General features: G+C 31.5%; 4 protein-coding genes across 11 annotated transcripts; 1 reads left to right on the forward strand and 3 right to left on the reverse strand.

Moving 5' to 3' along the window:
• The first annotated feature begins 640 nt into the window (after positions 1 to 640).
• Positions 641 to 1,437, forward strand: LOC130955736 (ribulose bisphosphate carboxylase small subunit, chloroplastic 1-like). The gene has a single exon (XM_057882677.1). The coding sequence runs from the start codon at positions 693 to 695 to the stop codon at positions 1,236 to 1,238; it is 546 nt and encodes a 181-aa protein (XP_057738660.1). The 5' UTR covers positions 641 to 692; the 3' UTR covers positions 1,239 to 1,437.
• Positions 1,438 to 5,443: 4,006 nt separating this feature from the next.
• On the reverse strand, positions 5,444 to 6,252 carry LOC130955524 (ribulose bisphosphate carboxylase small subunit, chloroplastic 1-like). Its single transcript, XM_057882401.1, has one exon. It carries the CDS (start codon positions 6,155 to 6,157, stop codon positions 5,612 to 5,614), a length of 546 nt encoding a protein of 181 aa, XP_057738384.1. The 5' UTR covers positions 6,158 to 6,252; the 3' UTR covers positions 5,444 to 5,611.
• Positions 6,253 to 7,520: 1,268 nt separating this feature from the next.
• Positions 7,521 to 9,706, reverse strand: LOC130954171 (uncharacterized). Of its 2 annotated transcripts, none has more exons than XM_057880908.1 (4): positions 9,501 to 9,706; positions 8,585 to 8,778; positions 8,423 to 8,486; positions 7,521 to 8,196 (listed from the first exon to the last, which is right to left on the reverse strand). In XM_057880908.1, the coding sequence occupies exons 2-4, from the start codon at positions 8,743 to 8,745 to the stop codon at positions 7,900 to 7,902; spliced, it is 522 nt and encodes a 173-aa protein (XP_057736891.1). In that variant the 5' UTR covers positions 8,746 to 8,778; positions 9,501 to 9,706; the 3' UTR covers positions 7,521 to 7,899. The 2 variants fall into 2 exon arrangements, with proteins under 2 accessions (XP_057736891.1, XP_057736890.1); XM_057880907.1 differs by having other exon boundaries at positions 8,423 to 8,489.
• Positions 9,707 to 13,587: 3,881 nt separating this feature from the next.
• On the reverse strand, positions 13,588 to 18,162 carry LOC130956135 (uncharacterized). Of its 7 annotated transcripts, none has more exons than XR_009077012.1 (9): positions 17,762 to 18,111; positions 17,549 to 17,688; positions 17,125 to 17,421; positions 16,029 to 16,199; positions 15,084 to 15,289; positions 14,921 to 15,003; positions 14,765 to 14,845; positions 14,403 to 14,517; positions 13,588 to 13,814 (listed from the first exon to the last, which is right to left on the reverse strand). XR_009077012.1 is itself a non-coding variant. In XM_057883171.1 (8 exons), the coding sequence occupies exons 5-8, from the start codon at positions 15,017 to 15,019 to the stop codon at positions 13,702 to 13,704; spliced, it is 408 nt and encodes a 135-aa protein (XP_057739154.1). In that variant the 5' UTR covers positions 15,020 to 15,133; positions 16,029 to 16,199; positions 17,125 to 17,421; positions 17,549 to 17,688; positions 17,762 to 18,070; the 3' UTR covers positions 13,588 to 13,701. The 7 variants fall into 7 exon arrangements, 3 of the variants coding, with proteins under 3 accessions (XP_057739154.1, XP_057739153.1, XP_057739152.1); XR_009077014.1 differs by having other exon boundaries at positions 15,084 to 15,133; positions 17,762 to 18,084; XR_009077010.1 differs by having other exon boundaries at positions 15,084 to 16,199; positions 17,762 to 18,162.
• Between the last annotated feature and the right edge of the window lie 1,463 nt (positions 18,163 to 19,625).

Raw genomic sequence — 19,625 nt, forward strand, 5'->3', positions numbered from 1 at the left:
ATATAACAAACATATTGTAGAGTATGAAATCACATTTCACAAAATTTGAGAAGATCTATTTTTAAAATAGTAAAAACTCATACAAATATTTTTATATAAAATTAACAGCTAAAAATTATTAAATAATAATTTAATCGGACACATTAAATCATTAAATAATTTTTAATTATCAAACTTTACATAAAATTACGAAAGTCTTCCCCTTTCAAATTACCCGTTACATATAGCAAAGGGACAAAAGGCGATAAGCAAACCCATACATGAGAAATGGTGGTCACATATTCACAATTAATCAATTATGCTTCAGGCCAAACATGGAATGGGGCTACAGCTTCAAGCTTGTGTGGAAATGACTCAAACAAAAGAAAAGAGAAAAAATATCAATTCCACTGCCATCACACATTTACGTTCTTCCAGGAAAAAAAAGGATAAGATTATGGTCTCTTCCTCCACGTGGCACTCCCACAGTGGTTGCTAACGATAAGGCTAGCATTCAAATTTTTTCCACTCTCGTGTGGCTAATATCCCATAATGCTATCACTCACCCAATCCAATGGCTCAAATTCTCCACCAACCAATCCCTTCTACTTGAGGCCATTGGATTTCAATCCATCCCACTGTACCATTATATAAACAGAGTTAGAGAAGCAGCTTTGCAGTTCAAGCAAGTTAGAAAAACAAAAGAGGAAAACATGGCTTCCTCCATGATCTCCGCCCCTGCTTTCACCGCCGTTAACCGTGCCTCCCCGGCACAGGCTAACATGGTGGCTCCATTCAGTGGCCTGAAATCCTTGGGTGGCTTCCCAGTCACCAGAAAGACCAACGACATCACCTCCGTCGCTAACAACGGTGGAAGAGTCCAATGCATGCAGGTATGGCCACCACTTGGGAAGAAGAAGTTCGAGACTCTTTCATACTTGCCAGACCTGAACGAAGAGCAATTGAGAAAGGAAGTAGACTACCTTCTAAGGAAGGGATGGGTTCCTTGCTTGGAATTCGAAGTCGGGTACGGATTCCCGTACCGTGAGAACCACAGGTCACCGGGATACTACGACGGAAGGTACTGGACAATGTGGAAGCTTCCCATGTTTGGATGCACCGACTCAGGTCAGGTCATCAAGGAACTTCAGGAGGCTAAGGCTGCATACCCCAAGGCATTCGTCCGTATTATCGGATTCGACAACGTTCGCCAAGTGCAGTGCATCAGTTTCATCGCTTACAAGCCAGAGGGCTACTAAATCTTATAAAACCAACAAATCATTCGTAGACTTCTCTTTTGTGTGTACTCAACCATTGTAACAGCCTTTTGTTTTTTTACTTGTTCTTTATTTTTCGCTTTTGTGCGATTTCATCCTATGTATTTTTGGTTTCTGTTTTCGGATTACCATATGAAAGGATGAGAACTGTTTAATAATAAACTATTATCTTTTGTGAAAATTCAGCTGCTATTAACTTTAGATTTTATGAGATATACAAAGATTTTTTGTGAATAACGTGAATAATAGGTTTTAGAATTGGCCTAATAAAATTAAAAAATACTCCACTTTTAAATTATTAATCATTCGTACACCTAATGAATGGAATATTCACCTATTATTAATTATGCATAAGTAAATTAAATTAAAAGAAATAACCATTTAATTAAAAATAATGAACATAATCATCTGCATACTTAAATTTTACATCTGATATATCCATTATTTACATTGTTTAGTATTCTTTTTATCTACTTATACTTTTTCATTAACTTTAGGCGAAATTGATAATTAATTAGCGGTTGTCAAATAATTTAACAGATTTAATTTTGTTGTCAAATGATTTGAAAAATTTAGTAATGTACCTCAAATTTCAAACTTTTTTTTAATAATAAAAGTGATTATTATATTTAGATAATTTAGTTACAACTCTATAAAGTTAATACAATTATAATTGCTTGAATAATAAAATATAAAATATAAATTTAATTATCTAACCAAATTAAATAAAACAATTTAAATTTATTAAAAACGTACTAATTATATATTCTCTAACACCAAGGATCCTTTGTTGGATTTCCCCATACGGGGTCGAAAATGAAATCTACACTGAATTGAAGTCAGATAGTGTTATTGCTAGATAAGTGATGGATCACACAAAGGAAAAATTGATGTATATAATAAGTACAGTTCATATTCTTTGGTCCCCTCCCTCCAGTAAAATGATGATTCTGAAAGCAAATTGTTTCAAAATATGAATCGCAATGGAACAATATAATGTTGCCAGGAAGCCACTGATCTTCCAAAAAAAATAAAACAATTAATATGAGTTGCTTAATTCTTGGTATCTAAATCTCAAGATACTGTATATAATCTATTGGAGCAACCATAAATGCTTTAACAATCATCAATTTGCATATCCTTGATGGGACAATTTCTCAAGAATCTTTTAGGGCAAAAATTAAACATTATTCTTAAAACACAAATGAGTGTTGCATGCAATAAGTTTTTCGGGCCACATATAGTTTACATAATGATTTTACATTTCTGACAGGTTTACACTAAAAATTTTAATTTGAAATGTTTTTTCATTAAAAGATTCAAAAATATCAAAGCATTATGTATGATTATTTGAAGAATATTTTATTTTTATTTTTCATTAACAAATTAAAGTAGGGTATTATTCTACAGCAATGAGATGGCATTATTAGATAATAGATAGTACAATTTTTCTAATGTACTAACTAATTATTAGTATTATTATGACAGCGGCTACACATCTAAATTTTTTTGGCAATTAAATTTAATTAAGTTGGTCAAAATTTAACATTTTATATTTTTTTCTCCTTCTCTTTCTTTTTCTACTTCTTCGCATTTCTCCTCTTACTTCTTTGCATTCCTCTTTTTTTTTTAGTGTTCCTCCTCCTTCTTTTTCACGTTCTTTTTTTTGGTTTTATTCCTTTTAAGAGAGTAAATTAAAAAGAATTTTCAGAAAATGAAACAAGAAAGAGAAGATGAAGAAAAAAAAAGATGAAAAAAAGAAGACAAAGTGTGAAAGATGAGGAGGAGAAATTCAAGTGAAACAAAACTAAATGAACTTAAATTAAACTAAGAAATGAACCAAAATTTTTTAAGGAATAAAAAATTTGGTCAATACTTAACAACAACATCAAGTAAACTTTAATTAATTCACAAATGAACCGAAATTAGCTCAAATTTGAACAAAAACTAAGTAAACAACCACACATGAACAAATTCAGTAAATTCATTCGAAACGAAATTAAATGAACCTAAATTAAACTAAGAAATGAAACGAAATTTCTTAAGAAATAAAAAATTTGGTCAATACTTAACAATAACATCAAGTGAACCTCAGTTAATTCACAGATGAACCGAAATTAGTTCAGATTTGAACAAAAACTAACTAAACAATCATACATAAACAAGTCCAGCAAATTCAAGTGAGACGAAACCAAATAAACTTAAATTAAACTAAGAAATTAACCTAAATTTCTTAAGGAATAAAAAATGTGGTCAATACTTAATAGCAGCATCAAGTGAACCTCAGTTAATTCACAAATGAACTAAAATTAGTTCAGATTTGAACAAATAGTAAAAAAATTCAATCATTAACAAAAACACATTGAATTCATTTTTAGTTCCAAATGAATCTCAAATAAACTAAGAAATGAACCAAAATTATTTAATAATGACACCAGAAAAAATCAAAACCAATAAAGATGTTAGCAAAATATTGGTATTATTGGTGATGACGATAACAAATGAGAAAGATAACAAAAAAGGAGGAGGAGGTGGAAGAAGAAGAGAAAGAGAAGAAAAAGAAGCGACAATAATAAATATGCACATAAATTTAAAATATTTAGTTGAACTTAGTTAGAGTTATGACTTAGATATAAAAATTTATTCTATTATTATTAATCATGGGTCCGATGTTTTGAATATCTCACATCAAAATAAATAAATAAACAAACAATAATAAAAGTTGTGAATAAAAATAACTTATATTGCATTAATATCCTTATTGGACCAGGACCTTTAGATAGCTACACTTGTGGACAACGCAAACTTAAGATAAAGAAACAGATAACAATAAGTTTCATCACCTCCTTTACCAATACTACCACATCATATATGTTTATGAAACATTGACATAATACGATTGATGGAGTAGTGCCGTATGAGACAGCATGTAATCTTGATATTAAAATGGGAAATTTCGAAGGACTCACATTATGATGCACTTTGCTTTCATCGCTATATTGATCGAGCATTCTTGTGGTGAAGATCGTAGGAAAATTAATAGTACATTCATTTCAAGCAAAATCAAAATATAATAGTGCAAAAGTTATAAAAACAAAATAGAAATTGGAAAAGCAAAATCTTATCAAAACTAAAGCTAATTAATCTAAAAGAAGTAAAGAACTAATTCTAATTGTATTAATTGTATCACCAAAAATTTTATATATATATATTACTAAAATTAGTTACTAAAATCATATTGCATATATTTTATATTATTTTTAATGTATATTTTATATTTTATATTATTAATTAATTTTAATAATTGATTTTAATCTACATCTATCATAATTATTGTATCACGAATTCTTTTATTCCTAAGTTATAGGCTTGGATAATAAAATTTAAAATTTTGCAGTCTGTATTAGCTCCGTATAATATAAAAGCTAACTCAATTTTAATGCACATTTTTCTCAATTTAAATAAAAAAAATAAGTAAATTACATGATACATAGAAAAAAATTGATATTAATACAACCTTAAAATTAAAAAATAAATAAATATAAAAATATGTATTTTATCACTATCACCCTTATCCTAATTACCAAATCATTTCTCTTTAGCCTTTACAAATTCTTTATTGCACATTTGCACTATAGTGCAAACTCAGGTGCAGTTAACTTTACGTGAAGTTGATAATTAAAAGCGGTAAGATGATTTGACTGATTTGACTAAATTTCTATCAAGTTCATGTGAAGTCGACTGCACCTAAATTTCCATCTTGCACTATACTCTCAAATGTTTTTACAGGTACTACTAGTAAGTACCACAACATTTAAATATAACGTGTTCTCTCTCATCTCTGAGTTCCTCACCTTTCTCACCTTCATAACAGAATCCTCAATATAATCATGGAAGCATGCGAAATACATAATGCGTGTCCTTTATATAATTTTCCATTTTCAAAACATTACATGTTTTCTTCATAAGACACACTACTATGAATCTTAGGATTGTTATCTATTTCTTTATCTCAAGTTAGCATTGTCCACAAATGTAGCTATCCAAAGGGTCCAGTCACAACTCACAACATTAACGCCAACAATATAAAACCAAAAAGGCGTTGCAACGTATAGCATATGCTTTATTTTATGTTTATTCCGTAATATAACCATAAATTGAAAGAAATGTAACAAGGACAAAGGATCTTAAAAAAACAGTTTATTATTCCACAACGGAAATCAAAGTGCAGAGGATGAAATATCAAAAAGAGAAAAAAATAGAAAAGAAAGCAAAAGCAGGGTTGTTACAAACGGTTAAGCACAAAGCCACCAACAAAAGAGAGATCTACGAATGATTCGTTCGTTTTATAAGATTTAGTAGCCCTCTGGCTTGTAAGCGATGAAGCTGATGCACTGCACTTGGCGAACGTTGTCGAATCCGATGATACGGACGAATGCCTTGGGGTATGCAGCCTTAGCCTCCTGAAGTTCCTTGATGACCTGACCTGAGTCGGTGCATCCAAACATGGGAAGCTTCCACATTGTCCAGTACCTTCCGTCATAGTATCCCGGTGACCTGTGGTTCTCACGGTATGGAAATCCGTACCCGACTTCGAATTCCAAGCACGGAACCCATCCCTTCCTTAGAAGGTAGTCTACTTCCTTTCTCAATTGCTCTTCGTTCAGGTCTGGCAAGTATGAAAGAGTCTCGAACTTCTTCTTCCCAAGTGGTGGCCATACCTGCATGCATTGGACTCTTCCGCCGTTGTTAGCGACAGAGGTGATGTCGTTGGTCTTTCTGGTGACTGGGAAGCCACCCAAGGATTTCAGGCCACTGAATGGAGCCACCATGTTCGCCTGTGCTGGGGAGGCACGGTTAACGGTGGTGAAAGCAGGGGCGGAGATCATGGAGGAAGCCATGTTTTCTTCTCCCTAGCTTCTTCTGCTAAGGAGTTATATAATATATATATGTGTTTCTTTCTTGTTTGCTTGATCTGCCAAGCTTCTTCTCAAACTTGGTTTATATAATGGTGTTGGGGCTTGTAATCCAATGGCCTAAAAAGTTGAGGTGATTGGTTGGTGCAGAATTATTTGATAGTTATCTATTCTATCTTGGCTTGCAGTCACAAAATGGAATACAAACAACCAAAACATATCATGGTTGTGTTATGGCAATGAATTGTTTTGGCTTCACATAAATTTGTTTTACACACAGTGGACCGCACAATTTACAAACAATTATCCTGCCCAAAAATGAAAATCTGTAAACAATTTTTCGTATGGATTTTGAATTTTATAGAATTTTCTTAATTAAAATAAAACAAATTAAGGACAAAAAAAAAGACAATCTACCATCATAGACAAGTAATTTGTTTTCATTTTAAAATATAATGATTCAATTAACTCGACACAACTGTTAAGAAATATTGAGTCTCTTGATTTTTTAGATATGATATTGGTGGTTACAAAATACACAATAGGAAGAAAGAAGATTTGTTCGATTCCCGTGAGAGCTTCGAACTCAGGCTATGTTTAGTTTAATCTTAATTAACTCCTAATCCCAGAAGAAATACAAATTAAACAATAAGGAGAAGAGAACTACAAGTCTTTACAATTGAATAGTGATATAAGCATGTGTCTTTCAACTTCTTCATATCCATTTCAGTCCCATAAGTATTTAGAAATAACATGGATATGCAAAACTACAGAGGTTAGAATTCATAGAAACAAATCTCTTTTAGAATCACTTGTAATTAGTGTGTGTATATGAGATTGTAGGCTCTAAATAAAAGGGAATTAGCTTAGTTGACTTGTATTATAGTTGGCTCCCTAGGCTTTTTCTTTCATATAACTTATCACTTCCTTAATCCATAATTAACTCTCTCCCTCCCTCACTCTCAAACTTCTCAAACTCTCTCCCCTTCTCATGTATTCACAACACAAACATATTCTCTCAACACTCTCTTCCCCACGTTCTCTCTTTCTCCATCACCCATCAACCTAACACCATTCACCACCCTCTTCATTTCTCTTCTCACTTTAAGCTCCATACTAGAATAGAAGGGAGTAAAACTGATTTGGACTTGAAGGGGACAACTTCATCCTCACCAAAGAATATGAACCTTAGGAGTTTATGATAGGAAGCTTATCTGATTTTTGAATGGTGAATTTGTGATATATTAGAATTTGGTAAATGTGTTTTCATATATAGAGAAAGATATGATGTTATTTATGTTATGAGTTGCAAGGCAAAATAGATAAGTTGGAAATGAGAACAAGATAATGGAAAATCAAAATAGTAATAGCAATTTAATTTAATTCAAAAAATATTAAATATGATAGACATTGCATGGTTATTAGCTAAAAATATATTTACAAGGATCATATGCAAAATCATTAAATCAGCAACCCTATATATACATGAGACTCTTGAGGTGATCACCTAAAAATATTAGAAGACACTCAGATCTAACTGCCTTATATTACAAGGGACAAAAAAGAGCATGCTCTACACTTCAAACCTTCTCAAGAACACAAGGTTAGGCTTCCTCAGCATTTCTCCCTTAAACTACTCAAAAGATATTTTCTTTCTAATTAAGTCATTTTCTTTTTAAGATAGGTCACACTTGGCTCCTTCTATGTACACTTCCTGAATGGAGTTTTTAAGCAAAAGCAGGTATCCTGGAATTCTGGCGATCCCTGTTGAGGCAATCAAATCCTTCTACTCTAACCTCGGCTGGTTTAAGTCCAAAACTCATCCTAACACATCCTCCTTTTCGAGATGCCGAAGATGGAGATGGTAAGCCTGACGGCGATGAGATTACTGATATTGGGTTGTTCCTTTCGTCTCCAAATCGTGCATCCTGGATCAAGGGGTTAGCCGCCCGAACCGGGGGAGATCCACAAAAATATGGAGGAGATGATGCTACTTGATTAAAAAATTCCTCCCCATGATTCTCCTATAGCAATTAAATAAATCAAAGATCAAAGTCAGAGAAAATCTACTACATCAAGATTTCATCTCTTTGAACCCTAAACCATTGACATATCCGAGAACTTTCTTCCTAAAGAACAAACAACCATCTACAAAAACCACAAGCTCAACACATTACAAAGATGTAAAATAATTCTAAGACAAACCCTACAACATGTAACGAAGGCTTAGGAATATATAATATAACATACCCTCTTGAATATAATGTCTAGTAGCTCTGCTCCCGCTTTCGAATCAGACCCCTCGGCTTGTTGACTACTAAAAAAGTGAGCCACAAACATAAATACAATTAAAGGCACAAACATTGTCATCAAAACTCAGTAAAATGCATAAGAATCAATGGAGTTAATTACTTGAAATGCCATCTTAAGGGCCTCATAGGCATGTTACATAAAACGCCAACTCGTCGAGGCTTGGGGCAAACGACAGGCTCCTTCTGATCAGCAAGGTTAATAGAGCCTCTCCTCTCTTCACATGCTGCAAAGGCGTTCTGCTGAAGGCTATAACAGTTCATCTTCAAAATTGGTGTTATTCCACAGTAGAACGCCTAAAAGCACAGAAAAAATAACAAAAATTGAAGATAATAGCCAGAAGAAAAATAAACATATAAACGAAAAGCTAACACTACTGATTCAAGTTTCAAATAATTCAAAAAAAAATTGTAACGGAATTTACTAGCATATCCACTTAGCTGCATCAATTCAAATGACTAAAGTAAGAAACTATATTATTTTATAAGAAATTCAGCAACCTATTTCCTATTTTCCCCAAATTTCCAAACCCTATATAGTCTTCTCCCACAAATCAAATCATAGCAGATCTGAATTCAAATATTCATAAATCTTCAAACTCTTTTCCGGATTATGAAATAAAAATAATTAAAAAAAAAATTTGGTGCCAGGAAACCCTCCGAAAATCAAAGTCTCCAAACAGCACCAATAAAAGGTTTTCAAAATAGATATTTACTTAAGAAAACAAAAACACAAACACAAAACAAAACAAAAAACGAAAACAAAAGAAGCAAATCATTATTCAAAAATTAAAAAAATAAATAAACAAATCAACGGAGAAGAAAGAAAGAAATGCCTTAAGAAACACAACTTGTTAGACATGGCATAGCAGTTGTAACATCTAAGCAGATCTATCTTAAGAAGCATGTTAGAATTTTTTTTTTTTTTAATAAACAAACAATATTAGAAAGCTAGGTCAGATCTAGAACAAAAAATAAAAAATAAAAAATAAAAAAGAAGAAGAGAAGGAGAGAGAAACCTTTAAATTGAAGGAAGCCTTTGAAAGAAGAAAGTGAATGGAGCTGGCAACAAGAGAAGGAGAGGAAGTCAGCTACTGCTGCTTCAATTTATTTTTATAGTGAAAAAAGAAATGAGAGTTTTTTTTTGTGGTTTGGGAAAAAAATTTTACAGAAAAAGTTAACTTCGTTAAACGACAGCGTTTCAGTGACGCAATAGATTTTCTGTTCGACTTGGACAACTCGTTTGGCAGTTGAGGAAATTGTAGTTATTATTCAACCACAACCACTATTGTTGTAAACTATAGTTACAGAGTGCTATTTTCTTTCCAAAATTGCAGTTATAAATCGTAATTTGAAAAAAAAAATTATATATGATAAAAACTCAGATATAATAATTATTTTATATGAGTTTAATAATTTAAAATTATTAAATAATAATTTAATCAAAACTTTTAAATTATTTAATAATTCCCAGTCATCATTCATATGAAAATAACTACATATAAATATCCATTACTAAAAAATTATAACAATATGTATAAAAAGAGAGATTATCATATGCAATCGAAACAAAATATTTTTCACTCAAAATATACCATTGTATGAAATTTAATATACGTTTATTTAAAAAAAAATTGACTTAGAAGAAAATTTTAAAATATTTTATTTAGAAAAGATAATTATAAGAGACTGTTGCGGTGTTTTGAGTTGATGTCGGGGTTGAGCATCAATTTTGATAAGTCGAATCCGATATCCGTGAACTGTGAGTAGAAATGGGTAGATCAGGCGTGTGGCCTACTGGGGTGCAAGCAAGTTGTCTTACCAGTTAGGTACCTTGGAATTTCTTTAGGCGCAAATCCGAGGCTGGTGAAGACTTGGAAACCAATTATAGATAAGGTGGAAGAGAAGCTCAGCCTATGAAAAGCGAAGGTTTTAAACAAAGCAGGCAAGCTTGTCCTCATTAAATCGGTGCTGAATAGCCTGTCGGTGTATTACTTAAGTATGTACAAGATGCCAAAGGCGGTTGCGGACAAGCTGATTGCTTTGCAAAGGAGATTTATGTGGTGTAAGGGAGATGGTAATGATGGTATCCCACTAGTTAAGTGGGAGCTGGTTCAGGCACCAAAAAAGGCTGGCGGTTTGGGGGTTGGGGATGCAGTACTTCGAAACACAGCGCTCTTATTTAAGTGGTGGTAGCGGTTTTCAAAAGAGGATTGCCCCTTATGAAAGAAGATTATTTGCTCCTGTAACAATTTGAACCCGAGTGTCATGTTGGTAAATCAGAAATTTCCGGTTAAAGGAGGACCTTGGAAGGATATATGCCAATTAAACATAAAGGAGCAGCGGATCAGGGATAAATTGGTTACTGGCCTGGCGATGGAAGTAGGGAATGGAAGGAGCACCCAGTTTTGGGAAGATAACTGGTTGCAAGGTGTGCCGCTGAAAGGGACTTTTCTGAGACTCTTCTCTGTTTCAAATCAACAAGGTGTTATGATAGGGGATTGTGGGTCTTTGGATGGTTTGTGCTTGTTGGTAGGGTAAATATCAAAGAGAGGTTGAGTAGGTTAGGCGTTTTTACTCACAGTGATACTATTTGTGTACTCTGTAAGAAGGAGGTAGAATCTGTACAACATCTATTTCTTGTGTGCGAAATGACATGGCAGGTGTGGTGCACGTGGTTGCGATTGTTGGTAGAGATTGGGCGATTTCGGGAATCATCAGAGGGCTGTTTGAGAGTTGAAATGGCTGGCACAAGAGAAAACAAGAGCAGAAAATGTGGCTGGCTGGGTTCTTTGCAGTGATTTGAAACATCTGGTTGGAACGTAATACTAGAATTTTCAATAATAAGGAAGCAGGTGTTGAGGTCATCCAACAGAGAATGCTTTTGAGTTATAAAGAATGGATTGACAGTGATCCTTTTGGTGGTGGTTGATGGCAATGCTGGAAATGACAGGAGATTTATGCTTTTGTTTCTTTTACTGTAATACCTAACTTGTTGTTCCACTCTATTGTGTTGAGCTTTTTTTGCTTCAAAAAAAAAAAAGAAAAGATAATTATATTAGTTGTATGTACTTTAAAAATATGAATTTAATTAAAATTTTTTTAATGATATATATTAAGAGTATAATAATAAATTTTTTATAACTTTTTTATATATTTACTATATTAAAAATGTAAAAAACCTTTTCTTTTTCAATAATTTTTAGTCAAATATTTTTTATAATATTTTAAAATATACTTTTAGGATATATATTAAATAAGATTCATAAAATATTTTGTAAAACTATGAAAGAGATTACGTGTGAAATAAGTTATTTAAATTTTTTCTAAAACACAGAAATTAGAATTTCCTATTTTGAGATGTTCATAGCGGTTGAATATGTTAATCTATCAGACTATCACTAATGAGCACTACAAATTTAAATCTAAAAAAAAAAAAATTATAAATAGCTTTAATAAATCACAAAATTTTGGAGGTTAGTAAATTTGACAAGCACAAATATTAAATTATACTCAATAATAATTTTTATTAATTTATATATATAAATTCTAATAAATATGAATATAAATTATATTGATTTATATATATAAATTTTAATAAATATAAATATAAATTATATTTTTTTATAAATTTTTATAAATATAAATATAAATTCTTACTAATTAAATACTAATCAAAATTATAATATTTGCTTATTATGTAATGTTATTGGTAATAAATTTACAAAATTGAATAGTAGTTTAATATTGGAGATACTCATTAAGGGGATACTAGTGGCATGATATTGTCCTTGACAAGACATAAGGCCTCACCAAATTCATGAATTTTTAGAATAAAGATTAAATTTGATTTTTGTCTATTTTTATGAAGGATAAAATTTTTTTTTTCAAAAAGAAGAGATATTTTGGTTTTTATTTTTTTTATTTTAGGATAATATAATATTTTTGTTAAAAAATTTATTATATAGTAACAAAAATTAGTTGTATGAAAATTTTATTTATAATTTGTAGGAATTTAAAATTTTACTAAAATTTTTTTTAACAATATAACTAACTATGACTACTATTATTGCTATTTTCTTCATTTTCATTTTTATTACTTCTACCTTTATTATTTATATTGTGTAATCATACTTTATCATCATTATTGTTATCTTCTCTACTATTATCATTATCAATATAAATATCATCAATATTAATGTTATTTAATTTAATTTATTGTTCGATGTTATTTTTTTAAAAAAGATTTTATACTGCAATTATTTTTTTCTACGATATCATTTTTAACAATAATCTTTTTTTATTTAACCACCACTGGTAAAAAAAATTTTTAAAAATAAACTTATTAATAATTTATGAGAATTTAAAATTTTTATGAATTACAAATAAAATTTTTTACAAAATTAATTTTCGTTATTATTTAATAAATTTTTTAACACAACTAGAAAATGGATTAATACAGACAGATTTACAGACAGATTTAGTCTTTATTACAGACGGATTTTTGGTTACCGACGAAATTACCGACAGATTTTGTCCCTCTGTAAAAGCCCCGTCGGAAATTATTTACCGACGGATTTTTTTTCCGTCGGAAAATTACCGACGGATTTTTACCAATTACCGACAGATTTTCCCTCTGTAATTACAGACGGATTTTTAGACGGATTTTTCGTCTGTAATTACAGACAGATTTTTAGACGAATTTTCTCTCTGTAATTACAGACGAATTTTCAGGCAGATTTTCCGTCTGTAACTACAGACGAATTTTCAGACGGATTTTTCGTCTGTAATTACAGACGGATTTTTCGTCTGTAATTACAGACGGATTTTCCGACAAATTTTTCGTCTGTAATTTGAACTTTGGAAAATCATCTCACTCTCTAATTACAGACAGAAAATCCGTCTGTAAATCCGTCAGTAAGGTAAAATAGAATTTTTTTTATTTTTTTAATTACAAAATAAACTTGTTTTCATACAAAATAAATATAAATTTAATACAAATTTTTTATCTAATTTGTATTTGAATATTTATAATATTTCAAAAAATAAACAATTTCATCGTATTATCAAACTAAAAAAAAAGTACTATAAACAAACAAGTCAATATAATTCAAAATATAAACAAAATGTATTGATACATCAACTATAATCCTCAATGTATTGTTCAACCGTACTAAATTTATCAGCTATAATTCATAACATTGTATTATATGAGAAACATTACATTATGCAAATCTCTACAAACCAATCAACCAGTAGCCCATGCATACTTTGAGTAATATCGTGTTGTTTTATATCTCTTAATGCAATTAGAAAAGGGCTACACTTCTTGCCTGAAAATATTTCAAAATACTGCATGTCAGTAAAAATACACAACAGAGAAAAATACATGAAAAAATGTCAATAATGAAAGTTATTCACTTTGTTATGGCACAAAAAACTCATTACTCAACATCCTAATGAAAATTATGTCAATTAAATGCATAAGGAGCCACCCCTGACACTCCATTCAATCTGCACAGAAGTAATTTCAGGTGCTCATGCTTCTTGCCACCAGTTGTGGGGTGCTTCCAGCAGCTTAAAGGGACAATATGAATTAACTAATTTTCCATGAAATGAAACTAGTAAAATAGTTCTCAATTCAAAAGTTGAAAATACAAAAATGGCCTTCTATATATTTTAATTCATGGGCTTCCAACAAAAATTAACTAATTTTTATGTTACAATGATGCTGTCAAATATCTATGCAACTCAATTTCTGCAACTCAGTTTCTGCCAACTAGTCAGTACTCAATGAATTCATGGTCATGGATCCACTCTAGCCTATATAGACTTAGTTTAGATTATATCAAACTGAAGGCAATTACAGCATAAAAAAATATAAAAAGACTATTAACATTGACCATTAATGCATTACTTACAACTTTCCCTATCTTCAGTGCATCCAAAGATCCCAGTCGTCCAAGGTTCATCTGCCGGAGGCGAATAGCTTTCGGGTAGTGGCTGTCTACATTCAGGGCACTTGCGAACAGCCAACTGCACAATACCGAAAATCCATGACCAAAATATATATCTACATATTAGCAAACACACTCAAAGCGCCCAAAGAAACACCAACACAAGTTCTCAAATAGTTTCTTGCAGAAAAATTGGCTTTCTTATACAGTATTTTGGCAAAATAAGCTGAAGAAAAGCACCCTTATCTGTGAATAAGAGACATGCCAACAAACAAGCAACAAGCATAAACAAAAACATAGACTGATAAACTAATAAAATAGAACACCTTGTAGCCTCTTCGAAGAAATTCTAGAGAGCTTTCCTCCCCTTCTTGAAGTCCCAAGACTCTCAACAACTCTTCTTTGGCCTACATCAGTTTAAAAGTTAATACCAGTGTTTTTACAGTTTAAAAAGTGAAAAGAGTTAAAGATTATGTATTTACTTCACCAAGGGTGAAGCGGGTTGCGCTTTCTGCTATGCAAGCGTAAGAACTATCTGCTTGCTTAAGCATCACCTGCCAAGGACCTGAACAACAAACCATGAAGTAACAATCTAGTGCACCAGTTATATGCTAAGATCAAAATACCATATACCCATACCCATACCTGGATACTGGCAGAAACACTTCAATGGTGAAAAAGAACAATCAAGTGTACTGGCATTATACCATTCTCGTCATTTATAAATTATAGAAGGAATTCCGAAAATAAACAATGTAATCCAAGTGTCCAGTTATTTAATAATTGCTTCCAAACAACTGCAATTCTAGATCCAATGAATTGAATATTCAAAGCATGCCTATACCTGGAAACTTTTATTCAGTTCTACGTTAATGTAATTGAAACAAGAAATCAAGCCATATAAAAATTGATCATTGAATAAATGAAACTCCAAATATATTGTAAAAACAGAATTTAATAAAAAAAGCTAAAACAATAAAGTTTTCCTCTATATATTGTATCCAGCATGTCGTTGCATGATAATAGATGCTTTTTAATAATATAATTGAATGATTACATTGAATAATGATATTTTATCATTCATTGTTGGCAAGATGCTTCAATATATTATTAGACTAACAATTGAAACGGCCAAGAATGGAATATTTTTTTTATAATTCTTAAATCAATCAAATAATAATTTGACGACTCAACAATAACACCTCATGCGACACACAATTTTCTGAATTCAAATAAAAATGGCATGTATATTTCCTAATGGACCACCACGTTACAGGTACAAGAAAGGAATAAGCGACAACAAAAGTTCCCCAACTGAGAAATGAAAGGAGAGACCGCCACCTACAACACCACGCTGTCCTCTTCTCTCAGACAAATTAATCTTCTAGTTGTCTTTTCAATCAACTACTTCTACTTGTTTCTCTTATCATTTTCAAATTCATTTCAATTAATGACTTCATTCAATTAATGACTTATTTTCAATCAACTACTCTCTCTATTCCAGTGGTGGCAAGGACCAGAGGGACAAAGACACAACATCACCAAATTATTTAAAAAGGATTCATCCAATTGAAGAAAATGGACACTTACAGCCGAGGAACCTTCCAAGTGAGGGAGAGTTAACAGCTTCAACAAGTGCAGAAGACAACCTCGAGAACCGGATGGTTGATCTTACAAGCTATATAGTGGAATCTTCTACTAATATTAGTGGCTCAAAAGATGGATCAACAACATCAGAAACAACTTGTGACTATGTCAACCCTGCCAAAAATATATATATATAGGCACATCAGCGTTGAGAGACACAAAGCCGTGGCTCATTCTTTGAATCCAAAGCAAGCTCAACCTATAGAGACCCCAAATCACAGAATAAGTTCTAATCTAGCATACACTTAAAAATTAGACTTTGGAGAAGGACACAAAGTCAATAACTTAAAATTTATACAAAGATAGTATCTACTTGATTTTGTTTGTGTACATACATGTGTGTCCCTGCTGGACTAAAAATTGGAATGAAGAAACTGGAAAATAAAATGTAGGTATCCTAAAGAGGGAAATAAGTCATAACAACAATGAATGAAGAATCCACACCGTATAACATTTCTTATTCTTTTGGAGATGACACATTCAAAGTCTTTCTTTTGGAGATGACCTATAATTTATAGGCCACAGAAATCAAAGGTATAATGAAGTTATCTCTATGAATAAAATTATTTCTTATTCTTGAATAAAATTCTACTATCATGAAATATAAAGAATTAAAATAAATTCGTCACACTCACACCAATCACAAAACTTCCTAGTGATTGACCTTCTCATTCTTTAACAAGACTTGAGTATTAGTGTATTGAGATTTGCTTACCTCCTATTCCTCATACAAGTTCTAATTCACACTCTATTATCACAAGAACAGAATCTGGAAACCAAAAACCAAGAATATTGTCTATTTTCACAAGAACAGAATCTAGGATTCACACTCTATTTTCATTTCTTTCATAGATTTTCTACTATGAAGATTGTTTAAATCATATGCACACATATATGATTAGGTTATTCACATCAAGATGAAGATGGTTAGAATAGTGGCAAGCAATTTTAGTGAGAAAGGATATCTAATCACCATACAGAAGTTACTAAACTAAAGCTAAAAAAGACCAAGAAAACAGAAACACAAACTTTCGCTCACCATCACCGTAGGAAAGGCATCCAAAAGAGAAGAATCAGCACATTCTATGAAAAATACATCATTGGGGTCTTGAGCAGTAGGATTGGGGATTTGTTGGGCCATTGAACCAAGCATGGAAGAGATTAGGGATGAAGTTGAGAGAGGGAATTCCAGATCAACAAGGATGTGAGTCCACGTTCAGCAAAACGATGAATTCGTTCATTTCATGGAAGGAAAAAGTTGAAAACACGTTTGCCGGTATGATCTTGCTTGACTTGGATTAAAAAATAGAGTAAACGAAGAAAAATCACATCATCTCTGATTAAAAAATAAGAGGAATTAGAACACAAACCATGGAAGTAATTGACTCAGATTAAAAAATTGAGTAAATGGAGAAATATCACATCATCATCTGACAAAAAATAAGAGAAATTAGATCACAAACCATGGAAGTAACCGCGTTTGGGGTCGGGACCTTTTACCTCAACCCCCATTGATTCGGTCTTTTCTAATATCTTCCATAGCACACTCCACAGTTTTTCAGTTTTTCAGATTGATGATAATGAAATCTGTGCAGCTGGAATCCTACACCAAATGGTACAAATAACATAACATAAATAAATACAAACGAATAGAAAAGTTAGGGTTTGCGATCTACCAGCTGCGCGAAGGGAATCTGACAAAGAAAGCGCTGATCTGGAACGAAAAGAAGCTCAGAATCCGTCGGCGACGGATCTTCTACAGTGGCGGTGGAGGCTGTGTCTGTGTAGGGGCTGCGGTGGCTGCGCCGTTGAGGGGCTGCGAGGCTGTGGGGGTTGCGGGGAGCTGCGAGGGCTGATGCGGGAGCTGCGTGGCTGTAGTGGCGGCAAAGAGTGCGGTGGCTGTGGGCGGCGAGGTGCAGGGCGGAGTGAATGGCGAGTGAATGGAGTGAATGGCGTGAATGGCGAGTGAATGGGTTAATCTTCAACTAGGGTTTTTAATATTTTTGACGGATTTCATTTAAATTACAGACGGATTTTCCGTCTGTAATAATTTAATAAAACGCGCATTTTGTCTGCTTAATTACAGACGGAAAATTCGTCTGTAATTATTCCGCGAAAAAAAAAATTAATTTTTCCAACAGAATTATAGACGGATTTTCTTTTCCGTCTGTAATTTATGCTAATCTATTTTTTTTGTTTTCCGACAAAAAAATCCCTCTGAAATTCCGTCTGTATTTCAGTGGGATAAAATCTGTCGGAAATATCCGTCTGTAATAACTAATTTTCTAGTAGTGTAATATAATAGTTATATTATTCTAAAATAAAAAGAATGAGGGTTAAAATGTCCATTTTCTTTTTGAAAAAAAAAAGGATTATCTTTTATAAAAATAAACAAAAATCGAATTGGATTTTTACTTGAAGTTCTATCAAAATAATAAGATAGTTTTTTTAACTAAATGAATAGATAAGATAGTTATTCACAAATGATCCTAATTGATGCAGCTGACCCTTTAAAACAACTTTCGTCATGACAATGATGACAAAGAAAAATAAATGGTAAAATATTATTTTCTCCTTTATTAAAACAACTTCATGAAATTATACTAAGAATATTACTTATAAAATATATATCTAGTTTATTTATAAAGTTACATTTGAAAAGAAAATTGAGATTAGAAGATAAAAATTAAATTAAATTTCTGTATCTATTTAGTGCAGATGGTATAGGATTAAATTTTGTTTTAATTTTTTACACTCAGTTTAAAATAAATGTAAAAATTGAAATAAATAAAAATACTTAAATATCTTTGCTGATTAAAAAATAAAAACAAAATAAATCCTAGTTCTTTTTTTTTTCATCATCATCAATTTCAATATTAGTTAGACTATGAAATACGAATATTTTTTTAATTTATCGTGTTTATATGTCGGACATATTATAAATACGACATTCATCAATATTTGTCCGACACACATAGTGTCTTTTGTGTCTAACCGTATCTTAATAAAAAATAAAAAATTCTTTTCCAAACGCATTTGGACACACATAAATACCATCACATATCCAACCTTATTCTTAGTATATATTTTTTAAATGAGTTTAGAAATAGTATATATTATTAATTATTAAAAAAATATTTTAAATACTTTATATAATTAAAAAATTTATTAAAAATAATTAAAATATTAATTTATATTTTAATATCAATAAAATACTAAAATATCATTATAATTTATCTAAAAAAATACTTTATATTTTATATATAAGTCATATCCCTGTATTTTATAAAAATTTTAAATTTATATATCCACGTATTTCGTATTATATATATTGTATCCCATATCTGTATCAGTGTCCATATATTATAAGGACTATTTGACCAATAAACACATTATGTGAAAACATAGTAGTGTGGAGGAATTAGATCGCTCGATCTTGCAGGATCAGAAAGAGAAAATGAGCGTACTGTTCGTGTGGTGACAAAGAGAGGACATCATGAACAGAGAAAGAGGACGTCATGGTTAGAGAAAGGAGGAGAA

This window comes from Arachis stenosperma, chromosome 10 (assembly GCF_014773155.1).
Source record: "Arachis stenosperma cultivar V10309 chromosome 10, arast.V10309.gnm1.PFL2, whole genome shotgun sequence".
Taxonomy (NCBI): Eukaryota; Viridiplantae; Streptophyta; class Magnoliopsida; order Fabales; family Fabaceae; genus Arachis; species Arachis stenosperma.